We start from the raw sequence: 24,014 nt of genomic DNA, 5'->3' as shown, positions 1-24,014 counted from the left end.
CATACCAGACATAGAAAAACCAGATACAGAACAGGGAAACGGAAAATGTTTTTGAGTTGAAAAATCTGGATTATTTCTTAAAAATCGGGATATCGGGAGATAGGTCCAAAAATCGGGGATTCTCCAGATTTTTTTCAGTAAGGTTGGCTGGTCTGAACCAACCCACACTGACCTATACTTGAACATTTTTTCCAATCACCATCTGGAACACAAGCGGTTGGTAGTAAGATCTTTAACACACCAAGCTAATTCCCTAGTCACTGATGAGACAGATCAACTTAAGAAAGTAAAGCATGTGAAATCAGCACTAAGGGTAAATGGCTATCCAGGGAAGGAGGCTGAGTGTTTGAAGCCAGGATTAAGAAACGCATCAGTAGAGAGTCATCGGTCATACATGAACATTGTACAAATATGGGACACTCCATCGTCCCCAATCAGACCAAGGTGATGACATCAGAGGACAATATATGGAAAATAAAAGCGAAGGAGATGATTGAAATAAGACAGCAGTGGCCAATACTGAACAGGGACAAGGGGCTTGTATTCCCACCAATCTATACCAGTCTCCTTGTACCAAATGACCTATTATGTCACATGATCAAGATTAGTCGCTGATGAAGGCAGTGTGATATTGCCGATAATTTCGAACTCTTAAGATATTTATACTCTGAGAGTGTGAAATCACTAATGATCATGAAAACTATCATGTTCTGTATAATGTTAGTGTTAGCACTCACCTGAGTCCAAGTCGAGTCAGAGACTTCAGGTTTCCAATGGAGTCAGGGATGTCTAGCAATTCATTGTGCTGTAAATCCAAGGAACTTAGCATCACACAGTGTCCAATCTCTGCAAAAACAAATACAGCATGAACATGGAAACAATAGATTTATGGTTAGTACAAAATGAATTCACAGACTGGATGGAGTGTAATATGTACATAACACACAAATAATAGAAAATGGATAAGAGGTAATTATGGGACAAACAAGAAGTTTGTTAAGAACTGTTCTATTGGATCAACTCAAACTATGAAATAATTTTATGTATGTACTAGAACTTAATGCACTTCTTTCAAAAAAATTTCAGTGTTCATTCCAGAAATAGAAAAAGTAGGACCCAATGGCTCCTACCAGGTTGAAATGTGACATCACTTAGAAAAATACTGGCTGTAAATACCCTTATCCGTATCTTGTTTATTCAAGAAATTTTTCAGTAGATTGTTTCTCAAAGAATATTTACCCAATCACATTAACATTAGGAATATAAACCCTACTACCTCCTAAATCTAGTCCTATTCAAAGATGAAAATTCTTCTTTCCGGTCTGTATTATATAGACAATCGGCAATAACCTTTTGCCCATTACCATCCCATACCACCAAATGGTGGCACAATTTTTATACTGAGTGGAACATTATGAATAGGATGCTCACACTGCAAGGAGGATGGGAGTATATTAAAGTAATGTGATTAGCTAAGTATTCTAGGAGAAACAATTGACCTGAAAATCTGCTTTCACATTGGAATACATTCCCCAATGTTAAAGGAATAGGTAATAGGAGGGAACGCTGAGCATCCTACCTATACCCTGGGTATCCTTCATAGGAAGAAGGTTCAATTCCCCATATAAAGGATAACCCACTCTTCTAACTTGCGAGCTGCACAACCTGAGGTAACGTAGGTTACATATGGGAAGAAGAAATAAATCTTATTACCAAATAAAATTTCTGAGCAAATCCAGTGACTGCTGTTGAGGGTGCCCATCTGGAGATTGTGCTGATGTCAGTTTAGTCTGGTAGCTATATGTGTGACTGAGACTGGGCCTACCCAAATTAGAGTGCGTTGCAGTGGAGTTAAATCCCATAGGTAAGAACTAGAAAAGGTCAACTGAGTGTGCCAGCCAACACCCTCAACGATGTCCAGGATAGAAACATTATGGTCCAAGACAAGGCTTGCAGAAACCGCTCCAACCTCATGAGCAGAGATTTTCATGGGCTGACTCTGATTTGGTGAGATTTCAGAGTATACAGTGCGTATTATCAGCTTCAGCCATGATGAGAGGGCTAGAAGGACTATATTCCCTTCTCCAGTTTTAATTGGAAGAAACTGATGCTTTTAAGAGTCACAAATTGACTCAGTTCACTTTAAATAAAGGTTGATAGCATGTACAAGATCCAGTTTAAACACCTCTCAGGATGTGTCAATATGGAAGAGATGTCATATGACAACTTTCTGAATGCCACTGACAGCAACCTATTCTTGGCAATGAAACCAGGTTGCATTGTAAGGGCTACCAAACCATCTGATTGAAACTGAAGATAGGCTGGGTCAACTGAGAGATCATTTAACTTGCCGATTCTGCCTGCTAAAACTACTGATATCAGGAAACAGGTTTTTTATGAAAGGAGCTTTAGAGCAGTCATTTTAAAGGGCTCACATTTCTGTGAATTCAGCCAGAACCCAGGAAAGATTCCACTTAGGAAACACGAGAGTCATTTAGGGTAAAGCAGATCAAAGTTTGCCAACAAGTCTGAGATGTCTGTGTCATGAGAAAGATCATCTCTGCCATAATGGCAAAGAGTATATGATACCACTGAGTGTTAGACCTTAACAGTAACTGGGGCCAACTTTTTCTCCCCTCAAACAGCAAGAGTAAAAGCTACTTGTGGGACTGAGGCACTCAAATGAACATTATTGACTTTGCACCAGTCTCTGAAGACAGCCTACTTCCCTCATTAGCATCTAAATAATTGGAGGGCATCTTGCCCAGCAGTTCTTTCCAGGACCGAAAGGTTTAACTGTTTATGCTTCAAGTCTATCCTGGCATGTGCAAACGAGAAGTTGATCTATGGCTGTTTGAGAAGATTCAGCCTAGCCAGGATTTTCCTGTGTAGATCTTTCACGAGATTGAAGAGACTACTGTTCTTTTATACACAAAAATGGATTAAACTGCCAAAAGAAATGGATCACAATGATGATGATTGGAAATGTTTCAGAAAATATGAATCCCACCAAGGTTTCAATGAAAAACCAGAGCTGTACTCGTAAATGCAGTACATACACATACACACACTGTTCTGCTTAAAATGTCTAAATGTCAGAGTGAATGAAATGTTAATAAAAATCAGGATAAAAAACCAAAGGTGCAATAAAAACTGCTGTAATGGCCTGAAATTATAATCAGGTCATCTACATATGAATACAAATATGCATATTTCACCTGCCATCCTCAAACAGTTTCTGTTATTGTGCTAAAACATTTTTTTAAATTATGTTTCTCCTAATTAATGGGTTACAGTTTCTTCCTGTTGTCTGTATGGTATACAGACAGAAAAGACAAATCTTTCTTCTTTTCAAGACAGTTGGATTTGGGAGGAAGCAAGCTTACATTTCTCATGTTAACGTGATTGGAGAATGTATTCCATGGAGAAAAACCAGCCTTCATGCTGTTAGGAGAAAAGGTACAAGTCAAAAAAGAACCATAAATTCATTCAAATTTGGGCAATAAAGCCCCACCAACCTAGGCCTTCAAAGTTAGTGGGCAGAAACAAAATGCATATTTAACAAAGTCTTTCAAAAGATATTTAGCAAAATCAATATTTTCGCTAAGCAATGAATGGATCTGGATATGTCCCCTCCGAAGAATATAGCTGGGGCATAACAATTACTACAACAAATATACAGAAAACAAAACTTTCATACATCAGGCTCAAGCCAGATGTCTTCTACATACCTTCTGGCAAGTGTTCCAGATGATTGTGAGAAATATCAAATGTTCCCAAATTGACTAAACTGCCAACGCCTTTTGGTAGTTCTTTTATCTTGTTTTCACGTAGACTCAGCATTGTTAGATTCTGACAACAAAAGACAATGTATTAAAGGAAAAACCTAATTGTGACAAACTGACCTTACTAAATGTAAAAATACGTCGAAAATTTGGTATTTATAGAGGCTTTGCTTTTTTAGCACTTGAAAATTTTTGATAGTTTGGATATAATTTGCTTTCATAGAAAAAAGTGCACGTCTTTGCAGCAAGTCAGAGTATCCTAACGTAATTTTGAGTTTATATATTGGAAACAGACCAGATGCAACTTCATAACATCAAAACTATTCTTCATCGTGACTTTTACAGCACACACTATCAATGTTAACACTTGAAATAAACTAGCTATATCTTTATAATTGTTTAGTGGATTTGAATGCACTTGTGACACAATACCATACACTTTGTGCATTCATTATGGCACGTGTGAAAATGGGAGTTTGTTCTCCATTAATTATGATAAATTAACTTAAGTGTGCAGGACCGTAATGTGCATATACTCTTATTTCCAAATTTAAAAAACAAAAAAGAACAGGTTCACACTGAGAAAGATCTTTCTCATAATTGATGAATGAAAAGCAACCACAAAAGAATAAGTGACCCTAAGAGTAGGAAAGTCGAAGACTTACTATTTTCTTTTTTATTTGAACTTCACTGTTACTGCAGTGATCTATAAATTGCAAATTCTTAGGGTAGCCTGGCAGAAAACCAGGAATATGTGGTCTAAAAGGTTTTTACATTTCTCATCTCTTCAGCTTAGATAACGTGTAAAGTAGTCCATTTCATATAGCATTAACTTTTACATCATGCTGACTTTATCTATTTTATTACAGTCTCATAAAAATTATTTTCAAAGATAAGAGCATAATTACTTCTGAAGATCTTTTCATGAATTAACCCATCTAAGCTCCTGATGATATCAGCTTATTGGTGAAGATTTACCAAACTGTGATGTCTAATATTATTATTGTCTTCTTGGATATCACAAGCTCAGCCAATCAGATGCAAGATCACCACAATATCTGCAGATTACATTGCACTTACTACAGAACTTGTCTAGAACAATGATGAAAAATATACAGGACTATCTTTTTGGTAACAAGTTTTAGCAAAATCTGTTCAAAATCTCGTCTCTAGTGTGGTAACATGCTGAGCCAAGAAGATTCAAGATTACCACCTACATATGCACAAATTTTGCTCATAATCCAACACATCAAGCATCTTCTTGTTATAAACCTATTTATCAACCACATATGAACCAAATCTTATCCAAAATACATTTTCTAGAGCAGTAACAATCTCAACCAATTAATCTGACATTATTTAGCCCTCTTTTTTCGCAAGCATTGCAAATATTAACTTTTATTCACCATTGGTGGGCATAAAAATTATCTCTCTCATATAGAGGGTTCCTTGAAAATGGTCTCTTAATGTGCTTATAATGTCCTTAAAGGCAAATAGCACCTGCCTGGACTAATGGTCGAGGGACACATGTGGACCTTGCTCAGTTCATCTTGTCCAAAATTTGAAAAAATAGGCACACAGTCCAATTCTGATAAAAAAACAAATCAGAAATATGGTTTACTGGGTGGCAACAAGTTCAACCAGTCAGATGCAAGATTACTTAATTAATATGTAAAATCTTGCTCATTTTCCAATGTTTCTGAGATCCTGATAATAAAAGCTCATATTCAAAGTTTGGATGAATAAAATCAGATAAAAACATATATGGATCCCAGTGATGTTACAAATGCAGCCAATCAGATGAAAGATTACCTCATTAACATGCATTATCCAGTTCCACTAAGTTCTTGATGCAACAACTCCATATTCTATGTCTGAATAAAATCAGATCCAAAATATGAACTGCAGAGTAGAATAAAGTCAATCAAATGCAAAATCACCTCAATGTGTTTATCTTGCTCATTTCTGAAATCACCGAAGATATGGATGATAAAAGTTCATTCTCTAAGTTTGATCAATATCTGAAAAGAGTGGTAACAAACAACTGCTGCAATTGTTGATTGACAGATAACAAACAATAACAATATAAAATAAAAGCAGAACCAGATCATAAACTCACTCGGCCTTATGGCCAGAAAAATTCTGAGAGCCTGGCTTAAAGTCAGATGACCAGAAAAAGCTTTGTATTCTTTAACTGTTAGTTCTTTGTGAGCAAACAAATTTCATATTTCTGTCAATGTTTTGATTGTAACCATATTTTCAAATGCAAAATCATAAAACAAAGTTTATGGAATATTTCTTTTGTTTGCATCTCAAATGTTTAATGAAAATAATTGTTTGAAGCAAGCATTTTAATCTGTGTATGTTCTGACAATTCTTCACTGACTCCTCCATATTATCCAACCACTCTGCCCTATTCTGACAGAGGTGATGAGTAACATCAGTCAAAACATTTATTTCAGCATGAACCTTACACAGGGTCTGAGGAATACAGTGTCTGGGTTCAAACAAGTTATGACAAAACTCTGCACTGTAACTAACTTGCACAAACTTTAATATAGAAGTTTAAACAAGATCTTACTTTCACTGTCACCACCACCAAGTGAATCTGTACCCATGTCAAACCATTTGCAAAATTATGTGATACAATATTTAGACTTCATCTGAATTTTTACACTTCATACAAATAGGTTATGTGCATATCAAACACTGGAACAAACTATTGTCATAATCAGGAGTCTCAAACATGTGGCCCACAAAATGATTGGCGTCACAAGGTGCCACGAGAGATAACAAAGGTGGTGCAGCCCTAGGGCCATTAAAAATGCCCTCATGCAACCCTCAGGGTGGTTTGAGTTTGAGACCCCTGATGTAAATGCTGTAGTAAAAACTTACACATAAATTCCTAATTGCATCATCCACAGTCCGTATCCTATTAAACCTTAGGAAAAGGGTGGTGAGTGATTTCAGCTGATACACAACTTCTGGAATCTGGAATATATAAATAATTCAAATGGTCTTATGATGAAATTTTCCTCTACATCAAACCATAATAGCAGTATGCACTATGAAAATAGCACAATCTTATTAAAAAAAATCGTAATTTAAATTTTTTTGCCCAAACCCACTTTTCTTCACAAGGCCATTTACTGTTATGGTCCCAATACAATACCATGTCAGCCTACTATGCTTTTTAAACTCGCTGATGTACCATGCACCAGTGCTGATATGCCTTTGTGTTTCCAGCGATCCGTTAAAAGATTATTCTGTCAAGAAAACACTCTTTAATTCCAAACCCTATCACTTGAACATTACACGTTCTATTACAGCCTGTTGGGTACATAACTTAGATACTTCAGAATAATTACCCATCCACTTATCTTTTAAATATGGCTGGCACGATTATATTTTCGTTGTTTCCAATACCAGCTCAATATGGGTATAAAATCCTTAGTATAAACCCAAACATGCTCATTCAATAAAATGAAAACTCTACCCGAAAACAAGCAGTAACATTATCCATTGCCCAGCAAGCCCCATGTAGAGCAAGATTCAGAAAATGGGATTCTCCAGTGAAGAAACAGAAAGTGTCTCAATGAAGCAATGGGAAGGTTCCAATATTGGATACAAGATTTTCTATTTCTGATGGCAATCACTGGATCAGATGGAAAGTCTCCCTTATTTGTAACTTTTGTGTTAGATCTACCAGGCAACGAGTATGGGGTAAGGATGGAGTTGCATACAATTTCCTAGGTCACTATAATAAACTCGGTGCCAAAATAAATCACACAGCCTGATGCCCTAGGTCCACCTAATTATTCATACACTGGATCCCTCCCATAGTCTAAGCGAGTTGTCTGTCAGGCTCATCAAAATAAAAGTGTAGTATAATTTACCTGGCAAAAACTTTCAAGGAGGTACTAAAATGCAGCATTTTCATTTTGAAGTTCTTGAAAAACTAAGCACATGGCATACAAATAGAAAACAATAGTGTTTCTTTTCTCCATACTTCATCGTTTACCTATAATTAGTGATCACTTGTCATTTATAAATTATGATGACTGGTCCCTTGCTCATACTTGCAAGGTAATGCATCACTAGTTAAATATATTAAGCAGTACCTGCACAATTTATTTAACAACTAAGCTACGTTTGGGGATCAGCAACTTATAAAAGTGTAATTATCTGTCCTTTCAACTTAAAGGAACAGAAAATTACATATTTTAATCCAATTGTGTAGTTAGCTGCAGAACCTGTTCATATACATGGTGTTGTTTTCTGCCAATGTGGCTTGCCTACAGCTATGGCAATAACCAAGTCATTAGACTTAATTGTTACTAATTAAAATTTTAAAAAATTGCTTTCATTTAATTTACAATTTCAACTTCACATAAACTGTGAAGATTTATGTAGCCCCACCCCCACCCATTATAGGATGGTAGTCTGTGTATATAACTGCTTACCATGTAATATTGGGACTCGCAATATATACACAACCATGACATGTACAGAATTGTGGATAAAGTGAGAATTGCATAACATACTAAACTGCATATATGTCAGGCACTGACAAATGCTAAATAATGGTGCTTTGAAAAGATACGAAGATATAAAACTAAGCTTCACCTTGATTTTTTCTAACCACCTTATTATACATTGGCATGATTTTGGTCATGGAGTCTATAGCGGTACTGCATTATATCTGCAATTGTGTTAAAATGATGTGCATTACAATCAGAAAGCCAGCTGTATACTGTACTCGCAGGAAAGAGATAGATATTACATTAGTTATTATGTCATTACTTAGTTAATTAAGAATCAGGTATTTTTGTATCCTTTCTTATATACATTAGTAACTTTCTTTTCCAGTTTGTTCAGACTGTTAAAAGCGCCTTTAAACTCTCAACAGGCTCAAGAGTTTGTTTAAAAACAGGCTGTCACAGAGGATGCTCAATTATCTTGTAACCATCAGCAAGACTTTGTCTTAAGTGCTTCAACTTTAATGATACAGTCAAGTGATATGGGGTGATGAATAAAAGAAAGATGTCTATTATTTAAATTCAAGACTGTAACGTTCAGGAATAACAATAAGATTTGCAAGAAGTCTTTTAGTGAAAATGCCATGTTGATACAAGCATCCATTTAGAAAGAATAGTGACAAGATTTTTAAGAAGCTGCTGAGTGCTGGCCATATTGACTGACGGAATAGAACCATTTTCTTTGAGGACCAACAAGACTGGGATGAATGCCAGTGTAAGTTTCGTGGCAATCCACCACCACCCTCAAAATCTGTGGGTAAACATTTTTTGTGAGACTAAGGAAAATAATAGTACATAATGCACCAACAGTGATATAAAAATGGGATAATCTTATTTGCTTTGATAATTTTACCACTTTAACATTGTTGTCTGCAGTGGAATACCATATTTTTCTTGAAAATTTACATTACTGCAATAAAAGTTTAATCATGAGCTCAAAACACTCATGTAAACATGAATACATTTGAAACTCTGGTTAACCTAAAATGACATGCCCCTGGAATTTTTTGCTCTGGTTCATAGTCTCATTTTCTTAACTCATTTTCTACCTGAATTTATTATAATAAATAGCTACAATTTCTGAATTACCTTTCTTTCCCAAATAATAAACAATTAAATGTTTTCATTGCCAGATACAATGATCAATGATAAAATAGATTATCACTGTGGGAGGAGGGGGACACATGGTAAAGATGTGCAGGACACAGGAAAAAAAATTGTGGAAAAAATGCAAGCTCACTCTCGATGTGCAAAACTACTGATGACAACAACAACAAAAAATAAAAAATAATGACACAGGTAATTCCCTAAAACCTGATCTTAACTTGCAACATGCAAGGAGACAGGTTTACCTTAAAATGCCTAAAATTTTTCAGGCACAATAACAGCAGCATATGCCACACTTTCATAAAACAATATCGATTAAGAACAAGAAGTCTGTGCATTTATGCAGTTAATATAATTCTAAATTTGTATGTACCAGATATAAAAAACTGTTCAAGTCAATGACTAACAATACATACCACAATCTTTTATGCTAAACCATGAATTACTGGATTTCAAAAAGAAATAATTTTGATAATTCAGTAGAGTGAAATACCAGGAATATTATCTCACTGCCCTGTCAACAGACATACTTTCTGATGCATGCATGGCCTGGTGGTAAGTATATGTATATATATACATATACACACCCACACACACACAACCAAAATACAACAGAATATGGATGACAAATCAATGACATTATCATGTGGGATAGTGAAAAACATTTTACTTATTGCTTTGCCACTTTCAAATGTATTAAGTTTTTCCACCCACATGAAATATATCCATTATTCACTTGTTTGGAGAAAACATCCTCTCTCTATTCAACTGATTCCTTAAACCCTTTTAATATCTGACAAACATCAATTAAAAATTCTCAACTTACCTCATTAAGTCTGTTATGTCGCAAGTCAAGAACTTTCAATTTCTCCAGATTAACTAGAGTGTCAGGAAGAGTGGTCAGTGAATTCTCACTAAGAGCCAAAGTTTCCAAGTTTGTCAAGTATCCAACTTCTGGTGGGAGACTTCCAATTTTATTTCCATACAGATAAAACTCTCTCAAAAGGGTAAGCTGGAAAAATAAAAGAATCCAGTAAAGGATATTATATATTTCCAACCTGTTTTTAATACTCCTTTATATAGACAATATTAGAGCATGGATGACTGGGGATTACTGAATAAAGAGATTCAATAACCTAGACCTTAGGTCAAATTATGTGGTCTTGAACTAAACTTGCTGTGCAGAAACAAATGTTTTCTTCAACTTACCATGACCATGACATTTGATCCTCTAACCCAGGAATCTTCAAGTTCTTTTTTATTACTCTAAGTGTAAGCCATCCACAAAATTTTGATCAAGAGACATACTCTAGAACAAAAGTTATTCTGCAAAACCCCCTTTTGTTGAGCTATAATGATGACCTTTGACCTTTACACCTCCAAATAAATAGGTATCTTCTGTACTTAAGTTTTAGACTGTAACAAAATTTGGTAAAGGCATGTGGTCTAAAGTAAAGTTATTACAAGAACCATTTTTTTCTTTCTGCCAGTAATCTTCAGTAACCTTTACCTTTTGACCCTTAAATTAACAGGCTTCTTCCTTAATCAATGTACAAGTCATCCACACACTTTAGGGAGGGGATATTGTCTAGAACTGAACGTTTTGTGCAGAAACAGTTGTTTTTGACAGCCATAAAAAGCATGACCTTTCAAAATAAAAAACTAATTCTACTTCACATGTACAATGCTGTCAGGCATTTCTGTGCACCTAAAGTTTCCATCACCAATACTGAAGCAAAATGCATACAGAATTCAACCAACTGACAAAAATAAAATACTGCAATGCTTACCATTTGAAAAGAGGCAATTGTTACAAGAATATTCTGTCCAAAATAATATTAATTTTGGACAAAACTGATACCATCCCTGTTTTTGTGATATTCTGTGCATAGCTTTGAAAAAATGTAATGTTTATTAATCGGGCTATGGAAACAAAATTCTTGAATTTGAACTATTCCTGTCGGCATTTTGGTTGAGTAATTAGGGCAGGTTTATAGCTGGTTTTACAATATTCAGCATAACAATGCCAATAAATAGCAAGAGATATTAAGCAAACTAAACTGATCGTGTACAAAAATTAGTAATGTTCAACATTTTATAATTTAAAAAAGCTGTTATGCTAAAGAGAACCAACAATGAATAAGATGTAATGTGTTTACAAATTCCCATTTATGAGGAAAAAAATTACCAAGTATTTAGAAACCAACTATACACCGGGAAATTTCTTGAGAATCCTGTTCAGGCAGCAAGTTCATATTCTGGATAGCAGATGATTTTGTATGTGTGGGAAAGCTTCTTGCAAAATTGGAAACTTGGATTAAAATGCAGTATTGTTTTAAGGTATACATTTCCATCTATTATATAATGTATTTATTTTATGATCCTAAAAGATACACAGTAAATAGGATTTTCTGGGTTACAAGTTCATGTAGTGGGTCTTCATGTTGACATTTAGAAATCACATTTTCATATATTCAATGAGGGTAGAAATGTGGGATATTTTTGTGAACTTCATGAATATCACTTCCTTAAGAAAAGGATGATTGTTCTTTCTTGATCCAAATTGGATATTCGACCAAAAACAACACGTGATCCAATGTTTACTGGAATGTCGTACTGTTGCACAGAATTACCCAACGCGCAGAATAAGCCGACATGGTGGTACTGCAAATCATACTATTTTTTAAAAAAAATTCAAGAACACTGGTATCTTTTTTAAACATAATAATGTCACCAACTTTGGTTTCTGTGCAAAATTTGCAAAAATGGTATGCTGAAAATATAATAATGCAAGATAATTACAAAGATAATTACTGTATAATACTAATAAAAGATACTACAGAACAAAAAATTTAAGTTAAGCCTCTTTGTGAAGTTCATACTTGTAAATCCAAGTTTTGAAAGGAGAAAGTCAAGTACAGTGTACATAAGTAAAAGCTATATTCTGCACCATGGCTCTCAAGTGATTCAAAAACTCTTATCAAGCTTCCTCTGAACATGACCAATATTTACGACAACTTTTCAAAGATACATGTACAAGTACAGCCATTTCATGACCAATTCGCCTAGGTTCTCAAAAGATATAAAAACTGAAGAGTCATTTGACTTTGACACCTGACCCCCATATCACACGAGTCAACATGAAAAATGTTGAGAGTCATTCGGTTTATTTAGCCACAAGCTCTTAGCTGGGACTGTTCATTTAAGATTTCTCATCCCATGTTGAATAAAGGGAAACACTTGAGAAGTTAGAAAGAGACTCACAGACAGTGAGACTGACATGGTCGGTACTGATTTTTGTACAAGTGTTTCTCTCCCTAATTACATTTGACTGAATATTTGCTATGTAAAACAGAAAAAGGGTTATTTTATACTTATATTTTTAATTTCAACATTTTAAATTTTTTAACTCTTCAAATTATTTTAAAAGTCAAAAATATATCCATATAACTATGAAAGTTATTTATTAATCAAACCCCAAGGATGAACATCCTAACCGGTGAGTCTGTGTACTCTGAAGTCATTTGTCAACAAAACATGTCAGGTAATTACTTCCTTCGATTTTTATTCTTTCCATACTTGGCAACAACTCTTTCTGCATCCTAGTTTTTGAATGATAGACCTTTGAAAATCCTGATCAGTTTTGCTAACTTCACATGGTCAAATCTAGACACTGTTTTCAAATGATTTTGGCTAGAAAAGCAACGCTCACAAGTCACACCCGAGTTTTTAATGTTGTACGGAGTAAGTAAAGTAATCACCAACAAAAAACAATTAAAGCTGTCAACTTATGTTTGACAACTGGCTTCACAAGCTGCCAACATTCTTAAAGTTAATTATAACCTGATGTGCAATAAAACAAACATACATGTGATCAGAAGTTAATCCAATCAAGTCGTAACTGTTTCTGAATTTTTAAACGTTTCAGTGAATTAAGACAATTAAATGTGACTGCCAATAAAACACAATTAAAGTTCATCCACTCTGACAACTGGCTTTGAGAGTCACAATGTTTTCCACAGTTTTGTCTAACTGATTAAATTTGATGGCAATCAAACAAAAGCGGATATTGCAAAATAGTTAATCCATTCAAGTCATAATTGTTTCCATCTTCCTCTATCATAACCATCAAAGACAACTCAAAAGCAATCTAAAATTGATTCAGTAATGCACACATCAGCGACCTGTTAGCTCCAACCAATTCACACTGATTTTACAAAGGTGCGATTACTAGTCAATAAGGTGTAAACAGTAGTCTAACAAATGTTGATAAGTGTTACAGAGAAAATTTGTTATGACAGCACGTGTTCAGTAAGAAACTAAGCCAGAGTTGAATCAAGACTAATTAAGAGTGAATCTCCAGCCTAAATCTACTTGCGTCATAAAAGTGCACAGACTGCAGGTGGAATTTCCACACATCAAAAATGGGTCACATTTAAATTCCATTTAAGACAAATAACCACTACGGCTAAAAACCACGTTTACAAATGTTTCCAGTTTATACTTCTTACTGACCCTGACAAAACTAAATGAGAGTTGTGTCAAGTTCTGAATTTAATATCCACAGATGATAAATCAATGTGATAAATGTCAGTAAAATTCTATAAACTACAGTAAATATGATAAAACTCTAAAGATCATAAAACAAATGTCAAGATAAAGTACAAGTAAATCATTTCCTCCTTTGTCCTCTAATGCATAAATTTTATGAAAATTTACTTAATACAAAACTTACCTCCCTGACAGTATTTGGAATAACTGTGATCTGAAAATAAATCAGAAAGATGGAGTCAAAATACATGAAACAAGGTACTCCAATATTTAAGGCAAAATGTATTTAAATTATCAACAACACAGCTCTCCACTGCAGACTTTCAGTAGTCTCCAGCAACCACTGCAATCACTAATGACAAACTTTTTTCCGATTTTTGTGCCTTTATATTTTTTTAACTTTTAGTCAGCACTATATAGCCAATGCATAACATTGGAGCCAATATCAGAATCATAGTTAATGCATCACTACTGACCTTGATTAGCCTGTACAGCTAGGCCTAACATGAAAAGTATGCAGTCCATTCATATAATTCTTACACTCGCACACATGTACAATATAAAGGTTAGCCCAAATATACAATGTATAATCTTTTATATAGAAAGTACAATGCTAAATAAATGCTCATGCATACATCCAATTGCATTAGACATAGAGAACCTTCTGTGAGGGCTACGATGTATACAGCCACATGGTCATGAGCTAAACATAAATGCTTTGTAAAATGACATGTAGACCACAGTGACTTCTGGTTGTAAAGCTGTAATGTTAACAGAGATACATCCAATAATCAGGTCATTTTATCTGACTATAAACAGCACTCAATAAATGAAACTTAAACACAGAATGAAAAGGAAGTCATTGATGCATTTGCAATCTGTGTGGTACTTTAAAAATGCATCCTCTCACAAAAAAGCATAAAAGACTGCCAACAGCAAACAGCACAGACCCAGATATGCCATCACATAATGCGCTGGAGAATCTGGGTGAGTGCAGTTTGTTAAGGGTAATCAGTAGAACCAACCACACAGACCCTGGTCTGCTGGCACACTATGCTATGATAGATCAGGATCTTTGTTATTTGCAGTTTGACTTGACTTATAATCGAGTATATACAGTATGCATGTGACATGCTCAAAAATAATCTGCTTACGATATTGAACACAAGAAATGACAAAAGTCTGTAAAAGATGGAATATGGGTCACTAAGACCTTCTTTACTTTGCAACAAAAAAATATATAATTTAAGCAGTCTGCAAAGCATAAAATATGGGCCATAATGACCAACATCTGCAATAAGATAATACTGCCATTCAAAATGCATCTCACAAAGTTTTCTGATATGCCAACCCTCGATGGTGAAAATCTAAAAATTGTCAACCCAAACATTTGCAATCTGGACATAATTGTGTAATTTTCAATATTAAAATCAATAATAATCACCCAATTCAAAAATAAAGTTTATATGCATACCTTGTTGTCATTACTAGACAATAAGATAATTAAGAAATAGGAAACTTCACTCTGAAATAATGGTTAATTTATTTTTTGCTGATCTGATATTCAACTTTACTTGAATTTTTGTACTCATTTACATACAGTAGCTCAAAAAATGGATTATTATGCTCCAAAAGAAAGTTAGAAACAAGGCATTTGTCCTGCATAGCAGCAGCATTATACAATAATGTCTTTTTAGCAACCAAGACGCTTATCAGTGGCCTTTTTGTTTTGGTTGGGGTCTGTCATTTCCCAATGCGCTTTGATGACTTTGTATGTGCATGTCACAGGGGTTATGTTACCAGGCAAATTGGGCAACTAAGTCACACAAAAAAAGCACGGAAACTTCGCCTTTTCTGTTAGGAAAGTGAAAATGACTTCACCCTGAGATTTTTTAGATGTACATTGAGTGACTGTATGTTTTAAGATGTTCCCCCTCCTTAGCCAGTTATTTCCAGTATTATGTTGTAGATCAAGTCAAAATGTAGACATCAAGCCAGCAAATAGCTGGAGTTGATTACAACTGCGCTGACAAACAAACTCTTGCACATTCATAGGCATGTGTTTTGACATCTGATTGACCATTAATCCCTTCCCAAGTAAGTTATAGCAGAGATGTGTTATATATGTCTATGGTTATTGCAATAGTCTTACAATGTAAGACAGCCACCCTGATATTTATGTTTTTGGGGTCAAGGTCTTACTGCCCAATTAACAATGCAGTGTATTGTGTTCCTGTGTCGATTAACATCAGAAAGATAAGTCAAATTTTCAGGAATATTTCACACACTTGGCAGCCCATATCTGCGCTTCTGTACAAATTAAAGTCGTAATGTTTTAGTCAGACTTTACTTACTCTGATGTCTTTTTTCTACTAAATTTAAATTTTAACACATGCAAATGGACATCTTTTCAAGTTCTGTTGGCATACATTTCAGTTGGCTTGAATGTGATGGAAGCCGGGAATACCAAAATCAGTTAAAGGGGTGATGAGAATCATGAATGAAACAAAGCAACCTAAACAATTTCTTCAGTATTAATTTTTTTTTATTCATTATGTTAATTAAACATAATTCAACTTAATCTGATTTTGACATTCCTGGCTTCCATCACATTCCAGCCAAATGAAATGTAAGCTAATGGAACTTGAAAACTTGATCAAACAAGACATTATACAATATGGACTGTGCTTTTGGCAGCAACAATAAAATGGCAACTTTAGTCCCATTCTCTATGCAAAATACACAAAATCAATGTTTATCTATAAGTCCAGACATCACTTAACTTTTAATCACATCTCAAGCTTCATAATTTAGACTTGATTTGGTATGCATCCATAAAATGTCAATTTTTTTTTAAAATTATGGACATTTTTAAGGGTTGGCATGTCTGAAGCTTAATGATTTTGGATCTGGACTCAACAGTATATACTACACTGACAATAAACATGCCAGTAAAAATTACCTTTTAGTATGGGTGTTACAGTACCAATAGATATGTATACAACTATTTACTTCACTGATTCAAGTACAAGATTAAAAGAAAATGAAATGCAAGTTCCTGTTGCATAAATTATGGATCATATTTTGTGATGTGGGTGTAGAACTCAAGATACATCCTTCAACAAGTTTCATATTTCCAGGTATAACAAAGCCTATGTGGGCACAAGCTAACTGTAAAAACCTAAGCTAATATAATATGTATGTATGTATGACTAACTGACTGACTGACTGTATGCATTGTGTCTATTGTATGCATGCATGCATGCATTCATGTATGTATGTATGTATGTATGTATGTATGTATGTATGTATGTATGTGCATTTTTAGGAACCTCAGCACAATAGTAGCATATGTTGCTAATTAAAGACTCAGTCTGAAAAATGTAGAATGAACTGCATAAACATTTTGGAATAAATTTAACTCAGTGGCCTTTGGTAGCAAATGAGTTGTACTAATAGAAATGCATACAATCATCTAGTTTGATTATATATGTGCTTGAGAAATAAATTAAACCAGTCCAACCCAAGTCAGTGAATCATGAAATATGGATAACAGTGAGCTAATTTTGTGATGAGGATGTAGTACAGTAATACCTCATGCATTTGCGTTTCTGGATTCGCGAATTCACGGATTCGCGAAATTTTCATTGGTACCCTCTACGTACATGTTTGTTTCTCTTTATTTTATTGAATTGTACCTTCGTTATATGACTTCTGTGACATATGAAGTTTACCTAGTTTACCTTCCTGACAATGACAAAGAAAATGTCAGTCATTAAGTTTACAGTCCCATTCATTACTTGGTTTTACCTTACTGTGAGTGCAAAAGAAAATGGCAGCCAATGATTAGTATAGGGGTAATATTAGTATACATGTACCGTACTGTAAATGCGCTAGTGTGGCAAATACCCATTAGGCGATACTGTACTCTATTTTTATGTGAACCATTTATTTCTCTTTTTAAGGGTAATGTATTAAGCTAACTTTTAAATGAAATTAAAGTGCTTTGGGAGCATGATTTGGGTCATATTTAGGGCTTAAACCCTAGAAATAAGCATTTATTAGCATTTTTAGTGACTTGTACCAAACATTTGCGATTCCTCCTGATCTGTGACTGGTTCTGGAACCTAACCTCGCGAATGTTCAAGGTATTACTGTATTCATCAAAATGCATCCCCTCACCAAGCTTTATGATTCAAGATAAAGCAGTATGAAAACAGAATATAAAAAAGCCTATATAATCATGAGCTAAATACAAAAACTTTGCCTAAGCCAGCACAATATAAATACAAGTCACAGTGACCTTTATTTGTTGCAAGGATGAGATACTAACAGATGCATACAATCACTGTGCTTGACAATACTAGCATGAACAGAGCCTAAGAAATAAACACAACTGAACCAAAGTCAACAAAGTGTTAAATATGGGAGATGCCTTCTTTTGTGGTACGGGAGAAGTATACATCAAGATGCATCACCTCACCAATTTTCCTTATTTCTGATATCTCAGTGTATTAAAAAAAACTAAAAGTAAAATGCACATAATTCGCTAAGAATGTACATGCACAGAATTTGCCCCTCTCACCAGATTGTAGGTGCTATGAAACCCACTCCAACTATTGTCAGGATCTAAGGTGAAAGAATGGTTGCAATGCATCAAGTCTGTAAATATGCCTTTGCCTTTATAATTGTGGATGCCAATGATGACAGTACTAGTACCACCTTTGTAGAGGTGAGCTAATTAGAACAACTTTGCTCCCCACAAGTTTCATCATTATTTAAATGTTTGAATAAATGGTTGGAAGCCAAAACAATTGCATGCCCTCTCTACAGATTACCAAGTTTGCTGTATCCCCATCAAATAATTCAAAGATTCAGTTAATGACCAAAGATGGTCTAACACAATGTATCTGACGCTAAAGCAGGGTGGAGATAAAAATGCATTTTTACCTGAGACTTGCTAAGATCAAGCCTTGTCGAAGCTTCTTCTTTGCATTTCTTGAACTCTTTTGCTACATCCTATGTAGGAAGAAATAAACTGCATGTATACTTAGGTTTACAAGGTAGGAAACATATTGTAAAAAGAACCAAATACACATGCATAAATGCACACATATACACAAGCCATTTTCAAACTGGTATAAAAGTTCATTCATAATTAGCTATATCCTGTCCAGGAGGAGATGAACAGCATTTATGCTTCGATTTACAAACTAGAAAAAAATTATATAAAGCCATTATCAAACTGCTATATAAGTGCTCTTTGCAAATATATTAACAATCCACAAAAAAATTATTAAACGCCATAAAATTACACAATTTTCTTTTGTTTATTTAGAGCATTTAGTACAAAGTGTATTATTCTTGCCAAAGACACAGTTCATGTTAAATGATGATGCATTCAATCAATGTAAACTATGTCATCAGGTCAAATAATGAATTTGACATGTACAATCAATTAATCTGGCTCAGCAAATCCTTTGACACATTCTGAAATTAACTCTTTAATAGAATCAGTCTTTGACCATCTTTTTGGGTGCAGTTTTACAATCTCACCAATTTTAAAAAATGAAATTGGTTCCCAAAAAAAAGAGGAAGTAAATAATTCAATCTATTCAGACTGATTTTTAGTTTTGTACCGTTATATTTGGTGGTGGAAGAGCCCAGAAGGAACCACTGCCCCACAGAGCAAGCTTTTTCATGTCCCCACATTTGTCAAGCTTGGATTTGAACTCATGCAAAGAGAGATGTATGAGTGATCTGTACAAGCAAGACCACTCTCCCATCCAATCTATGCTGTTCATAATTTAATGTAGACCCTGATCTGTCAGCATCTGAGGCCATGGCAGGACTAGATCCATGTTGTTCACAACTGAATACAGACCCTGATCTGACAGCATGTTAATCCATGGCAAGACTAGATCTGTTTTATTCATAATTGAATGTGGGCCCTAATCTGCCATGTTAAGCCATGGCAGGACTAGATCTATGCTGTTTATACACACACACACACACACACAGATATATATATATATATATATATATATATATATATATATATATATATATATATACACACATACACACACATAGTGTGTGTGTATGTGTGATTTGGATTTTTAACGTAGCTTTAACAATTTTTCAGTCATACTGCTACGATGTCTGCAGTGTGGCAGTTTATAGTGATGTATAGAACTGGGGCATCATGCCGCAGACATGTAGCATGATGTCCCACCCAGTCACATTATCCCAACACCAGGCCGACCAGTCCTGACACTAACCTCTTAATGCTGAGCGCCATGCGAGGCAGCTGTTAGTACCATTTTTGTAAGTCTTTGGTATGACTTGACAGGGAATCGAACCCACAACCTACCACATCCAAGGTGGACACTCTAACCACTAGGACACTGGAGCAGTCAATACATAATGTTAATAATCAGATCAAAATTCTACTTACCAGGTCAGCTTTCAAAGGGTTCTTCTTATTCTGTACAGGCTTTGGTGTTTTTTGACCAGGTGTGGCCACAGATACTGTCTTCGGTTTATTAGGATCATAACTGATGTTGCCTGAACTAGATTTCTTGTCCTTTAAAATTGGAAGATTCTTAATCAGCAATCAAAGATAAACAACTGAAGACACTTGATACAAGGGAATAGGTTCATAGTAACTTAAAGAAATCCAAAAACCAATAATCACCAAAAACTTCAATAGGATAGGGCTATTCTAAATGAAAAAGTACTGGCTAAAATACAAATAGAAATTATCCAAAAGGTGATTTATAGATGTCTGTGTGATGGGATTCATATAACTGTGTCAAATGAATCAACTATCTTGATGGAAAACTCTAATACAATTAATGAATAATTGTGCAAAAGTGACTCTCTTTGCAGCATGCTTAAAATTAATTCTAAAGAATAAAAACTGATCACAGTGACTTCTGGTTGTAAAGATGTAATGTTAACAGATACATCCAATAAAAAAAAATAAGAATAAAAACCGTTTTCATAAAAATACAGTGCACACAAAATCACTCCAATGAAAAGGCATACTTTGTAAATTTCTGCATACTGAGATTTCCAAATGACAAGTGAACAATCTCAACTTCATATTTTTTTTTTAATTCTACCTGTTTTTTTTAATATGAACTCAGTTCTCATCCTAAAAGGTTAGCAAGCAATATCAATATTTTCATTTAACTGTTATAATTTCTGCATTTATTACACATCAGGTTACAAACTATCCTGAAAATATATAGCATGACTGCACATTTTGGAAATTTAATGTCCAGTGGAATAACGTCTCACCTGTTTCAATTGTGCTTCACCCCAAAACCCAACAGTCACTGAAACATGCAAGTAAACCAATGAGACTTACTTTTCATGCCAGTGAATAAAATTTCTCCAAATGAATGTACCATGAAGTTTCATGACTATACCTGGAACATGTTCAAGATATGTAGGTACGATACTCCATTCCTATAAGGCTCATTATTATTATTTCCTGTTACATAGTGATGGTGGTCATGGATTCCCATTTCATTAAGTGGTACTAACATTATATGTATCGTACTCCATTATAAGATAATCTCACTATGAGATTATGCTTCAAATAAAATGTTGCAGAGGACAATATCATTACTATCAGAAAATTGACAGCTGCATCTTGTCTCGGTTTGGCAGCTACAAGAGAAAACGATTTTGTGGAATCCTAATTGAAACATAAAAGCATTAGGTCATAATCTGAATGTAAAAAAAAAATATAGCCACATAGGGTACATATAAAACGCTGAAATGCCCACCCTTGATAAGGAAGTGCTGTCAAGTGAGCCTGCCAACTCATCAACATCCAGACTACTTAACATGGCAGATCGTGATCCTGTGTCCTCCGCACCACTATCGTGTTCTTGTGAAGTCGACATACCGGCAAGAGGGACAGCGTTTTCTCCAGCAAAGTCAGCTAATCTTGATGCAACTGCATCATTTCCTCTTGTAGGTTTGTTCCCTTTCTTCAACACTGACATTTCTTTCACCACTTTCTTAAAGGAAAGTCTTTTGTTAATCAGAAGCTAGCTTTATGACAGAAACTACAGCTAATACTGTATCTGACCTAGCTTGGTTGCCTCTGAACAAGTTCCACAACAATAAAAGTTGTTTATAAATAAATTCTGACTGATATGAAATCATACAGAGACTTTTCTCATGGCTCTATCTCCAACTGGAATCACTAATATTACATCAAAAATATACCATAACAGTGTGCTTCATGTTCACTGAACCAAGTAAAACCTATCTAACATGTCCCAGAAAATGGCAACCTAAATTCATCTTCACGGATTAAACATAGCAACAGGTTTATCTGAGATGTAATCAAATGGTATATGTGTGGTCCATGACTATATGAACAGACAAAATTTATCTAAGGGCACATGCTGTCATTCATTGATGTTCATGTGGTCAACGAACGGTGGAATTTATTTTTTAATATTTTAAACCCGGGACTGCAATGTGTTAACAATTATCTCATTGTAATTTAGTAATCCAATTCATTTAGTAAATCTGGAGGCAGAAAGACCATATATTTGTTGACGTCGCTGGGTTTATCTCCTTTTTGACGACTTTTGAGCATTTGACGAAGACTTTCGCTCAAAACGAGGCTGTAACACACTTAAGATGAAGGCATCTGACAGACGTTGCTCAACAGAACTGAAAAAGAAATTGGTTTGAATTAACAATGCATTCTTGAAACGACTAGATTTTTACTACCACAGTAGATATGATATTTCACTATTCCACGAATTTATTACTGCGCAATTTACTTTAATAATACTCGCACAATATATAGGAAAGTATGGACTATACCTCGATGTAAACAGGGCCCAGGGAAAATGCGCAAGAGGTATGCGCAATGGTCGTTACGGAAATGACGTAGAAATTAAGTGTTTGAATGATACAGATCAACAGGTGTCCATCTTAGTCTCAAGAGAGATCAAACATTCGATTCTAGTCTGGTTTAACAAAACACTCTCCTCAGCCTTACTCTTCGTTATTAGGGATGTTAAGGTGGCAGGGTCTAGTTTCGTAGATTGGCCCTGTTAAATTTCTTAACTTAAGGCTATGGTGTGACTTTTTCAGCTATTATTGTTTGCTATTTAAAGATATGGATATATTTGTGAACTAGGTGTTTCGGGCTTGTGTGTTTTTTGTTTTTTTTTTAAATTTATGTCAGGCATGTACACCTTCCATAGTTACTCTGCAGTAATTTGATAGTGAAATACCAATAGTCAGCTAGGAAGAGGAGCTAGCCTCCAATAGTAGTAAACGCATGGGTTTGGGGCAAGTAGAATATCTATTTTGTTTTTTAAAAACGGCTTGGATGACAACTATTTTCAATTGCATGAGCCTGTTTAGTACACAATTGCCGAATTGTCATCTAGGAAAAGGTCTTGTGTTTGCACTATGAGCCATGGTGTCAAAACTGACCTTCGGACATGAAAATTGCAGATGTAAATTTGGGGTTGGGGTGCATAAGCCTCTTCTACTATAACTGTCATTGACTTCTTTGGTCAAGTGGATGATATTCTTATGCTTTGCTTTAATATAGGTATCCAAAATATGGACCTTTTTGACCTCACTTGTGTATTTGATTTTTTTTTTTTTTTTTATAATAGACCGCTGATCGCGGCATTAATATTGTGCATAAAAACTGGACAATAGCCCCTAATTGAGAAGAGTAATGGAGAGCAGAGAGGTCAGGGAACCAGACTACAACGATTCCGGGGCTACAAGTACACCGGAAAGTCGGACTACCCAAATCGGGCCATCGGAAAGCCATCGCCGAAATAAATATGAAATTTAAAAAAATAAGTAACTTTCACATAAGCCAAGAAGAGCTCAAATTAAACAAGACTGCTTGCAAAATAAAAATATTTAAGCCCATATAATAAGATCAACACTCGAATAAAACGTAGCACAATGAAACAAATGTCGCAAGAAACAGAAAATACGAATGAAATAGGCAAACACGAAATAACAC

The 24,014-nt window shown here is 34.9% G+C and overlaps 1 protein-coding gene across 1 annotated transcript in view; it reads right to left on the bottom strand.

Annotated features, from left to right (window-relative positions):
* Positions 1–22,885, bottom strand: part of LOC149785518 (uncharacterized) — a 73,246-nt gene extending 50,361 nt beyond the window's left edge. The window contains exons 1-9 of the mRNA XM_089979321.1: positions 22,841–22,885; positions 21,781–22,684; positions 20,439–20,567; positions 18,932–19,000; positions 14,166–14,195; positions 10,257–10,442; positions 6,681–6,776; positions 3,732–3,852; positions 738–846 (exon numbers count right to left, since the gene is read on the bottom strand). Of these exons, the coding sequence (XP_089835447.1) occupies positions 738–846; positions 3,732–3,852; positions 6,681–6,776; positions 10,257–10,442; positions 14,166–14,195; positions 18,932–19,000; positions 20,439–20,567; positions 21,781–22,002 (962 nt within the window). The 5' untranslated portion in view covers positions 22,003–22,684; positions 22,841–22,885. The remainder of the gene's footprint in view (positions 1–737; positions 847–3,731; positions 3,853–6,680; positions 6,777–10,256; positions 10,443–14,165; positions 14,196–18,931; positions 19,001–20,438; positions 20,568–21,780; positions 22,685–22,840) is intronic.
* Positions 22,886–24,014: the final 1,129 nt, after the last annotated feature.

Source organism: Sinohyriopsis cumingii, chromosome 13, assembly GCF_028554795.1.
Source record: "Sinohyriopsis cumingii isolate HCF-2022 chromosome 13, ASM2855479v2, whole genome shotgun sequence".
Taxonomy (NCBI): domain Eukaryota; kingdom Metazoa; phylum Mollusca; class Bivalvia; order Unionida; family Unionidae; genus Sinohyriopsis; species Sinohyriopsis cumingii.
This window is presented reverse-complemented; position numbering and strand designations above follow the sequence as displayed.